The sequence below is a fragment of the Centruroides sculpturatus genome, unplaced genomic scaffold, assembly GCF_000671375.1.
Source record: "Centruroides sculpturatus isolate CEXI.00-Female unplaced genomic scaffold, Cexi_2.0 scaffold388, whole genome shotgun sequence".
Classification (NCBI taxonomy): Eukaryota; Metazoa; Arthropoda; class Arachnida; order Scorpiones; family Buthidae; genus Centruroides; species Centruroides sculpturatus.
Genome location: NW_019384674.1, coordinates 296,726 through 308,854, shown reverse-complemented (window position 1 = coordinate 308,854; position 12,129 = coordinate 296,726). Strand labels below are relative to the sequence as shown.

Sequence of the window (12,129 nt, the reverse complement as noted above, 5' to 3'; positions counted from 1 at the left end):
TTTTTTTTTTTCGATAGAATTTTTAATGTTATTAATTTAATAAATAATTAGAAAACGAAATACTAAAATAATAAATATCAAACAGGAAAAAAATAATAGTAAATTTTAAATTTCAATTTAATTTGAACATTTTATATAGTCTATTTCGGTTAGTTTTCAGTATATTTTCTTTTTCTATTTTAGATTTTAATAATGTATGCAATTTATACTTTCTAATTAATTTAATTAATTCTGTATATTTGAAATTTGACAACAATTTATTTTATAAAAAGCATATTTATTTATGCATTTAAACATAAGAAAAATTTAAAAGATAACAACCAATATTACTCCTACTTTAAAAATATCGCATTACCTTTCACGTTTAATTTTGTATTTTTTTTTTAACTATTATGCATTTATTTCTACGAGTTTCCAAGTTAATTTTTATTAAAATATACTTAATTTTTTTTATTTAAATACATTTAAGTATCGTTAAATAAATAATGAAACTATTCAAATCAATTATTAAAATTAAACTAGGAATTATATAAAATAATATAAAATTGTAATAATTCTAGACAATTATCATTGTTATATAATATATTTGATATCAAATTATCGCTTTATCTATTGAAAAAAAAAATTATTTATTATATTTACAAAATGCATTTCCGTTTTTGAATTCTATAAAGCGATGATAACAATAAATAAATTCCCATAAAAATAATTATGATGAATGATTTTATAATAATATAATATAACATTAACTGGAAATAACATTTTTTTATTTGTTAGTATGTTTTAATGAAAGATATATTATCCTAGAAGACGTGGTTACAATAAGCGACATTTCTAATGCTTGAAAGAAGAAGAAAAATATATTTTAATAAGTTTCGAAGCTTTAAAAAATAAATAAATTTCGAGAATATTTACAAAATAATCGAAAATACATTTAATATTTAGAAATTTATTTATTTTCCACGTTTATTTACTGTACCTGTATGTGACATTAAAATGAAAACAATAGCATTTATAAATAACTTTTATGCAATAAAGTCGAACGTTATATTAAAACATTAGTTTTCCGCTTTAATTCTAAATGACTTCCCTAATATATAATATATTTTTGTAAATTTATAAGTAAATTATTTTGATAATACTTTTCTACATACTTTTACACGTATGAATAAGCATTCATGTCATGGTACAGTTTCCCTTTTTTTTTTTCTATTTATGCAATTCGGAGAAAAAATGTAACATTTATTTACTCTCTCTCTCTCTCTCGTTTTAAACAAGCATGCATTTCTTATACGATATTATAGTATATTTATTAGTATAATTTACATGAAATTAATTCACATTTATGTATGCAATTAATAGTTATTACAGTATAATAGTAGACAATTACATATTGAACTTTTCGGTATTAAATGTTAACACAAACGAAGATTAAACCCAATTTACTCTTTCGGTTTTCTATCTAGTATTTATATTTTAATGACCGTAACACGTCTTTATGACACAAACATGTTAATTAACATTCAACCTTCGTAGCGCTGGCAACATTCCATTATTTACTGCATATAATAAGTTAGGAGGAATAATTTTATTATTAAAATAAAATCTATTCATTTCCGAATTGTAATATTTAAAAAAAAAAAAAGACCCAAAAATGAATCAGACAAAAATAATAATAAAAATCGGTAGTTTTAGTGAATGGGGAATTTCCAGAAATTCTTCAATTGTCCTTGAAGATAGTAAGAAAAAAAGCATAAAACATGTGAACCAATAAGTGGTCCTATACATTTTGACGTCAAAACCTTTTTCGAATGAAAAAAGTCCCTTAAATATAGTACTTAAGTTATTTTCTTATTTTATTTTATGAAGTTTTACGTCAGACTTGTAATAATCTGATTTGTTATGACGTATAAGACGAAACATTTCTTATATTATCATTCATTTATATTTTCTCAACTGTTTATACACCTTCACATCTAATAGTTAAGTTAGATCTCACTTAGAAATAATCAAAAGAGTAAGTAATTACTAAAATAAAATTTTTAATTATATATATAAAATTTAGTTAATATATNAAGCATAAACCAATTCACTCATGCACAACTCCCAATGAAGACATTTGAATATTTGGCAATCCGGCAGATACCCGGAAATTGCTCCATGTGCATCCTTTGAGCAGCCACTCCATTTCCTTGCACAGCCCCATACATGAAATGCATGTCGGCAAGCTCTGCATTGGTGTAACAATGCATGTTGCTCAAAATCTGTGCAGGGAATGATGATTCAAGCCAGCAAAGTGCTTTCATCTGCTGAACTCAACAGTGTCCCCTCACAGCGTTTTCGCACCCACATTCCTATACAAAATCTGCTTATTTAGGTCCCCTCTACCTGCCTTTACATTTCTGACATATAGTTTTGAAACACCCTGTATATATATATATACAGAGTGTATATATATATATATATTTTATTTTTTTATTGTGTAGACTATTTTATAACAACGAATTGTGGAAATCTCAGGATTATATATATACGTATCGTATAAATATATATCTTATATTTATTGTAATGTAAATATGATGTGTATTTATTCATATATAGAGGTATATATATATATATATCAATATATAAATTTTTTAAAGCCTAGCTATAGACTCGTTTTCTATTCAAAGTCAACTGTTTTTATCTATAAATTTGTATTTGTTTTTAGATTTTTGGTTAGAATTTTGTATATTTATAAATATAAAATTTTAATGTTTAAAAATAATACAAGAGAGAGAGATATAAGATGTATACATAAAAATAGTATTGCAATAAATATTAAGAACTCATAAAATATATTACAATATAAATTTATAGTTTTATTTTTATAGTTATGAAATTGAAAATTGTGTCCACGTGTGTTTGTTTCTAGTTACGTGTAAAAAAAGAAAGGAAAATAAAGTTTTATGTGTTCTCATTTAAACCTGTTAAGAGAGATAATGAGTAAATGAACAAAGCATACATAAATATATATTAAAACGCAATAGAAAGGTTTTTAAATTGTTTATTATATGAACTAGTTTAGATTAGAAATTTTAAAATGTGTTAAATGAGTTATAAATTCTTTATTCTTAGAAATATCATATTGTTTATGCCTTTGCCTTATAGCACTATCGTAAGTCTAGTTTACGATAGGTATTTTTAAGATTCTCTTTTCATTAGTGTTAAGGTTTTTATTTAAAGTTTATAAAGTGTAACAGGAAACAATGAGAAAAATTTTAATAAATAGCATATTTTTTAAACAATGTATTTTAATTTTAATTGTATAATAATTTATTATTTTTTTTTATTAAAATATATTGATTTAAAATAAATACTATAGTGGTAAGGTAAATTATCAAACAAACTCCATGAAATTATTTTCTTTGTGAAAAATCGCATTATATTAAAGATCTGTCATAATATTTACAATTAATTACTACAATTCCATAATCAGAATACAATTTTCAATTTCTTAGTATTCGATCTTTTTTAATTAATATAAACTAAACCAATTAATGAATTGTTATTTAATAAGTGTTATGTTCCAATTATTAATATTATAAAATAGTAAGATGTTTCTTTCGCTATTGTTAATCCGCTACTAGGAATTAATCATACGATTAACCACTGTTTTAGAATTATTTTATTGTTTTTTTTTTATACAGTAAAATACTTCTAAAACACTGATTAAGTGTCTGTTCCTAGCAGAGGATTATTTTTCTTTTCAGCTTATTTTAATGAGCATTTTTTTTACATTTTGTCATACTTGTTTTAAACTAGTTGATTTAATTTTTCATTTGCTTTAGATGTAAACAAATTTTATTGTGTCAAGTTCGAAGAATAATAACACAAATCATCTACTTACGAAGAAAATCGTTTTAAGATTTTTATCTTTTATTTTATTAAAGTACGATTAGGTAACGATTTATTAGTTATACAAAAGAAAAGTAAAAATAAATTGAAACAATACAATAATGTTTTAATTTTTATAATAAATATATATAACAACAAAATTATTCACAAATTATCAATTTTATTTTTAGGTCGTGAAATTCATGCTTAAATGATCCTACAACAATCATTTTTTGTGCACTTAAAAATTATATTTTTAGATGTTATTTACCATTTATCATGTTAATTTTCGTTTTTTTATTGTTTTTTTTTGAAACATTTGCAAAGAAATAATAATATTTGTTTTAGGTATGTTTAAAATTAATCTGGAAATAGATTTTATTTTCAATTTTTTTTTAGAGATTTAAAAATATTTCTGGCGATGTAAAATTTAAGGCAAAGTCATCTTATTATATATATAAAAAACCTTCAAATTGTATGTATATAAAATTTTATTTTTATTTTTTTCTGAGAAAAAAAAAAAATCTGTATTATAAACACTACTTTCATATTTTTCTTTACATTATAATAACTATTTATATTTATGTTTAGTAATTTTACTATTGAATTAATTTTAATTTCTACTTTCATTTTCGTTATACTATATTCTTGGATAAATTTAAGTTTATGCTTGTATTTCATTTACAATATTTTTTATACATTAAATATCATAAAAGTTTATGTATTTGTCATTTATAAAATACGTAATATAAAAAAATAAAATATTAGCAAAAAATTTGTATAAAATAAATATTATATAAATATAATAAATTTTTTTAAAAAATTAACGATAAAAATATTATTTTAAATTCGAAATTAGCAATAATAATAATATCTCAGGGAATTGCCCCTTAATTTTTATATTAGAATTGCATTTTTGTAATTTAGATAAATTGCAATTCTAAAACATAAAAAAAAAATACATAAATGATTATTTAATATTTATTACATTTTTATAATTTATAAAATTACATTTTGATTTTATTTTTATTTTTATTTTTTCAGAGTAAATAGAGAACAACATGAAATACAACATTGTACAACGTTCATTGTCAGCGAAATTTAGAAAACTTGGAGAAATAATAGGACATTATCCTTATTATTTTTTAACTTTACCAGTTTTAATATCTGCTATTTTATCTACAGGATTTCTTAAAATAACATTTAATAGGGATTTCGAACATCTTTTTGAAACTGAAACAGGGAGAGCATCACAAAATAAAAGAATAGTAGAAAGTTTGTTTCCAACAATTACATCGAAATATATTGATATATTAAGAGCAACGTATACACCACCCGGTATATATATAACAGCAATAGCTAAAGATGATAAAAATATGATAAGAGAAATCATATTTAATGACTTAAAAAAAATCGACGAAGTTGTACGTAATCATAGAATAACGTGGAATGATGAAATTATAACTTATAAAAATGTGTGCGCTATAAAAGAAAATGTCTGCTATGAAAATCCAGTTTTTAATCTTAATGATAAAATTAGAAAATACGAAGAAGGAAAATATCGTTTTAGATTTCCATTAGAAATTGATCCATTTACATTAATATTTACTGCTCATGCCGTAAATCTTGGAGGAGTGACAAGAGATAAACTTGGCTACGTTACAGACGTTAAAGCTATAAGATTATTTTATTTAATAGAAAATCGCAACGACACTAAAAGAAAAATGGCTTCCGTTTGGGAATTATCACTTACTGACGTTCTTCGAGGGATGAAATTTAAACATATAGATATATCTGTTATGCCTTCTTCTATATTTGCATCCGAGATGGAGCATTTTTCAAGATCAATTTTACCTTTATCCGCGGTGGTTGCTCTTATCGTAGCAATCTTCTCAATGATCACTAGTATCTCGGTAACTTTGGTAAGAAGTAAACCTTGGTTAGGTGCTGCTGGTTGTGTATCTGCAGCTCTCGCTATCCTAGCGACCTTCGGTTCAATATTTCATTGTGGGTTATCTTATACTGATATTCATATTGTTTTGCCATTTCTTATCCTTGGTAAGTATATCATTATATTAAATTTTTAACAATCAAAATCAAAATTTATAAGTAACCTTTAAAGAAAAAAATAATAATAATAGCATTGTTTAAAAAATATAATCGCATAAAAAGATTAAATATTTCCTTATATCTTGATTAATATAACCTTTAATTAAATTAAATTAAGAAAAAAAAGATCTGAAACAAACAGTCAAGATATACTTTTAATTATTATATAAATGTACTCAGAAATGATCGAATTAATATAACTGAATTAATTGATTTTTTTCAGGCACAGAAATAGATGACGCTTATGTATTAATTGCAGCGTGGAGAAGAACAAATGCAAAAGATGACGTACCAAAACGAATGGCAGATTCGTTTTCAGAAGCTGCTGTGTCAATTACTATAACTTCCTTAACCAACTTTTTATCGTTCTGTATTGGAATTACAGCACCTTTTCCAATAGTTCGTCTATTCTGTATTTATGCTGCAGTAGCTATATTTTTCACGTACATTTTTCAAATTACGTTTTTTGGAGGATGTATGGCCATAAGTGGTTATAGAGAAAAATATTTGCTCCATCCTTTAACACTTCGATCCATTACACGTNCAGTTTATTTTTTCCATTAATGGAACATGGAAATTTAATCAAAGGAATTGTTATCAAGGTTGCATGGCTATCGGCAATTTTGATTATTTTAATATTTTTTATGTTTATACCAAATTTAATTTGTGCCATTTGTATAGCAGTTGCAGTATTTTCATCCTTATGCGAAACTATTGGTTATATGGTTTTATGGAATGTAAATTTAGATATGATTTCTATGATAGTTTTAATTATGAGTGTAGGATTTTCTATAAACTATCCAACACATATATCATTTGCCTTTATGATGTCAAAGAAAGATAAACCGAATGATAAACTACAAGACAGTTTATACGATGTCGGTTTACCTATTTTTCAAGGTGTCCACCTCTAATTTGTGATCAGTAAAAAATTTCTCGATAATTTTTCCATTGATTTAAATGGAACATAGACCTATATTTTGTCACCACTTTTGTTTTGTGCCCACACTTGACAACACTTGATTTTTCCCGAGGTCACAATTGGGAGGTTTTATTGTGTTTATTTACATTTTCAGTAAGATTCAACCTTTTTCTTTTGTTATGAATACATATCACGTATATATTTCCATTGTAAGCTTTATTAGGAAGAACTATTATTTCCTTTAAAAGAAATGCTTAATTTGAATATTGAAACCATTATTAATTACTAAAACTTCACTTCCAGTAAAATAAATAAATTAAAATTAAATTTAAAAATAACTATTTATTATGAAATATGTATTAAATACATCAATGTATACACGTATATAAAGGATACAAGAAAAATAAACGACGAGTACAAGCACGCAAATCACATCCTTCATAAAATTTTATAAATAACTTTATGCAATTTATTAAAAATGTTAATTTATTACGTTTCCTGCTAGAGTTTTTATACCTTGTTATAGATATATTACAAGTTTTATATTAAAAATGTTTGTATAAATTCAAATATAATGAATTTAATTTGATCAATATTTGTTGAGATAGTCAACCGGAAGAACAAATAATATATTGTTAACTATAATGATTAATTGTGAATAAAATTTTTAATTTCAATTCCTGTTATCCTTCACCCAAAATAAGAACTCGAATAGTTCTACTAGCAAAACTTATTTTGCCTACAGACAGTTTGAATCAAGATAAGAAATAAGATAGAAACAGAAAATCTTTATAAATTATAAACCNCATAACGTATAATCTGTATTAAAAAAAACCTTAATTAAATATTTTAGCTAAATTTTGGTGACTCGATATATTAAATATTTATATAATTTAAGAAAAAAAAATAATTAAGTAATTTAAAATTCGTATTTTAATCTTATTAACAATAATTTTCTGCATAGTACATATATAACTTTCGAAATTTTTAATCCTTTATATATATAATGATATGTCCTTCGCATTTATTATATACTAATTATTAGTCTTTCCAAGTATTTACCACTATATTATTCATTAAAATTCATTGCTTATTTTATAGTTATAATCGAAAACAAACTTTTAAACATTATTTATATTAAATATTCATGTTTATAATAGATTGTATCGATTAATGAACATGTTAAGTAAGTAAAATTTACACGTGTAATAAGAAAATGAATTAATTTAACAGCTTTTTATATACATATTGTTATTGTTATCAATGACAATCTAAAAGATAACAAGAATAAGAAAATCAACAACTAATTTATGTAATTTTTACAGTTAAAGATCCACCCCTCCTTTTTTTTTCTATTAGAAAAACGAATACGGAAATAAACAAGTACGAAAAGCGTAAATTAAGGAAAATAAGAAATATGTTACAGTAAAAAGAATTTTATTAGCTACACGTGTGTGACCCGTGGAAATAAAACAATAAATAAACACGTTTCATCTTTCTTATTGTATTACTTTTTAAAATTGCATTGAAAAAAAAAATTTAACGTGTTATTGCATTAAGTAAATGCTTACGAATTTTGCAATTGTTATGATGAAATACTATAACAATTGATTTATACAAACAGTCAAGATATACTTTTAATTATTATATAAATGTACTCAGAAATGATCGAATTAATATAACTGAATTAATTGATTTTTTTCAGGCACAGAAATAGATGACGCTTATGTATTAATTGCAGCGTGGAGAAGAACAAATGCAAAAGATGACGTACCAAAACGAATGGCAGATTCGTTTTCAGAAGCTGCTGTGTCAATTACTATAACTTCCTTAACCAACTTTTTATCGTTCTGTATTGGAATTACAGCACCTTTTCCAATAGTTCGTCTATTCTGTATTTATGCTGCAGTAGCTATATTTTTCACGTACATTTTTCAAATTACGTTTTTTGGAGGATGTATGGCCATAAGTGGTTATAGAGAAAAATATTTGCTCCATCCTTTAACACTTCGATCCATTACACGTNACCCGTGGAAATAAAACAATAAATAAACACGTTTCATCTTTCTTATTGTATTACTTTTTAAAATTGCATTGAAAAAAAAAATTTAACGTGTTATTGCATTAAGTAAATGCTTACGAATTTTGCAATTGTTATGATGAAATACTATAACAATTGATTTATATTTTATATTTTATTTTAAAAAATTATTTTAATAATATGATTAATTGATGTTAAACTAGATTTTCGAATAATTAAACACACACACACGAAAAATGAATAATTAAGGTTGTTTGCTGATTATTGTTATAAGTATTAGGACACAATGATGAAGTTAATTTAATTTTATGAAATGACTTCTTCTTTTAATAATAAAAAAAAAAATTACTATTACAATGTAAACTGAATGTACAAAAATCTAAAGGGATTTCTTTTTTCATTTTTCAGTTCCGGAAACAAAAGAAAAAGAGGATGAAGAGAAAGAAGAAATATTAACAACAATTTTTAGAGATAAAGTTGGAAAATTTCTTACCTATTTACCAGTAAAAATTATAATTTTAATTATATTCTGTGGAAATCTTGGTGTTGGAATTTATGGTTTTCTAAATATGAAATCAGGTATGGAAGTAACAGATGTGATAAGAGCGGAACAAGCCGGATTTATTAACTTATATTATCGTTATTTTGCACAATATCCAGCAATGTTACAAATTGTGATAAATGACACATTACATTATTCAGATCCTACCGTACAACAACGAATAGAAGAAACTTTAAGTAGGTTTGAAAAACATCCAAATATAGCAGAAACTTCGTCGAGATTATCTTGGTTAAAATATTATAAAAATTTTACAAGTAAACAAGTATCTTCGGTATTTTTAAGAGGTTTTAATATATCAAACGAAGACGATTTTGTATATGTAATGAAGAATATATATGTTAAATTATATCCAGCTAGACAATTTAAACAAGATGTGATATTTAATAATGATTCAACGAGAATAGTCGCTAGTAGATTTTTATTATTATTAAAAGGTTTAGTGGATAGAGAAACTGAAAATAAAGCAATAAGGGAGTTACAAGAAATTGCAGATACTTCGCCTATACCTATTACGATTCACAGTTTATTTTTTCCATTAATGGAACATGGAAATTTAATCAAAGGAATTGTTATCAAGGTTGCATGGTTATCGGCAATTTTGATTATTTTAATATTTTTTATGTTTATACCAAATTTAATTTGTGCCATTTGTATAGCAGTTGCAGTATTTTCATCCTTATGCGAAACTATTGGTTATATGGTTTTATGGAATGTAAATTTAGATATGATTTCTATGATAGTTTTAATTATGAGTGTAGGATTTTCTATAAACTATCCAACACATATATCATTTGCCTTTATGATGTCAAAGAAAGATAAACCGAATGATAAACTACAAGACAGTTTATACGATGTCGGTTTACCTATTTTTCAAGGTACCACGTCTACTATACTCGCTGTTTTATTATTTGCATTCGAAAGTACTCGTATGTTTATACTATTTTTTAAAGTTATGTTCCTCTTATCCATACAAACAGCTTTTCATGCTATGTTGGTATTACCTGTTGTTTTAAGTATAGTGCAAAGTTTCAGAAATAAGAATGTTACAAATAATAAAATAACTCATTTACCTAAGTATGTACCATACACATACGATGATACATTGTACTTAAAATTAATGGACAAAAATCAGAGCGAACATAAAGTAAACTGTGATTCACCTTGTACGCAATTATAAAGTTAATACTAATACATGTAATTATGTCTTTCATATTAATTTCATTGTAAATTTTATCGCCAAACATATCATTACTTTTCAAAGATTATTGAACATCAATGTATAGAAATGGAATTAATTTTGTATGAAGGTTTTTCAGACAAATGTAATAATAATTCCTGCCAGAAACTTCATATTTTATACGAGTATACCTTAGAATATCATTACCTCATTTAGAAGTGATATTTTAGCTTATTTCCTATAAAAATAACTCATGCATAACGTATAATCTGTATTAAAAAAAACCTTAATTAAATATTTTAGCTAAATTTTGGTGACTCGATATATTAAATATTTATATAATTTAAGAAAAAAATAATAATAAATAATTTAAAATTCGTATTTTAATCTTATTAACAATAATTTTCTGCATAGTACATATATAACTTTATGTAAATGTACTCATATAAACTGCCAAAAAAAGCATACCATAAAATTATAAATACTTTGTAAAAGAATAAAATTCAACTTTCGTCAAATTTTTGCAAAATAACTATACAAAAAATTGACAAAAGTTAAAGGAATTTGTGAAAATATCAAGACATTTTTGCAAATTCAATAAGAAAATTAAAAGAAAAAAAAAACAACAAATGTACATAAATAATTTTTGTAAAAATCAAAATTTCTGTCAAGTATAATTTGTAAATAATTTTTGTGAACGGTTTTTTTTTATATTTTTGTATTTTATAAACTAAAAATAAATTAGTAAAATGTTTAAATTAAACTTGTTTTATTTAAATGTTCCTCATTATAACTGTAATTCAAGGATATACATAAGAAAATTAATCAGAAAAATATATATAAAACATTTTAATAAACTAAAAAAAAAAAAAACTCAAGTAGAAAGATTACTTTTCTTAATGGCATTGAAGATTCGTAATTAAAAAAAACAAAAGGATTTTTAAGTCTAATTAATCAAGAAATTCACGTATAGAAAAATGTATTATATTTTGCTATTTATTTAAAATCTTTACATTAGTTTCTACTATTGCTTTTGCTTATAATTTTGATTATTTTGTATCTCGAAGGTGTAGTAAATTCGTGACTACACTTTAAAATAATGGCTAAGTAGGACTAGGTCTATTAAGTGAAAGTAAGGACAAATAAAACATGATATATAAAGCTATAATTTTTTTTTCCACCTGTATACATCACGGTTTTACATTGTTAATTTCAAAATATAGGACATCCAAATATTTAATGAGTAAATTTAAAAATTTATATAAAAATAAACCAAGGATAACGTAAGAATTTAATTTCATATTTTTATATATTCAAATAAAGAATAATAATAATAATTTAAAGAACTTATTCTCAGTGAAAATGATATGATATAAAAAACAAATTTATATAGTATTTTTATATTCCTATTATTAAATTATCTAAAAATAATTATAATAATG

At 23.5% G+C, this 12,129-nt stretch overlaps 1 protein-coding gene across 5 annotated transcripts in view; it reads left to right on the top strand.

The window, feature by feature from the left end:
• The window catches only part of LOC111626778 (patched domain-containing protein 3-like), a 17,007-nt gene extending 6,002 nt beyond the window's left edge, over positions 1-11,005 (top strand). For 2 of the 5 annotated variants that reach the window (XM_023370280.1, XM_023370282.1), the window contains exons 2-4: positions 4,921-5,934; positions 6,209-6,526; positions 9,357-11,005. In XM_023370280.1, the coding sequence (XP_023226048.1) occupies positions 4,938-5,934; positions 6,209-6,526; positions 9,357-10,687 (2,646 nt within the window). In that variant the 5' untranslated portion in view covers positions 4,921-4,937 and the 3' untranslated portion in view covers positions 10,688-11,005. The other 3 variants (XM_023370278.1, XM_023370281.1, XM_023370279.1) reach the window with 3 other exon arrangements.
• The last annotated feature ends 1,124 nt before the right edge of the window (positions 11,006-12,129 follow it).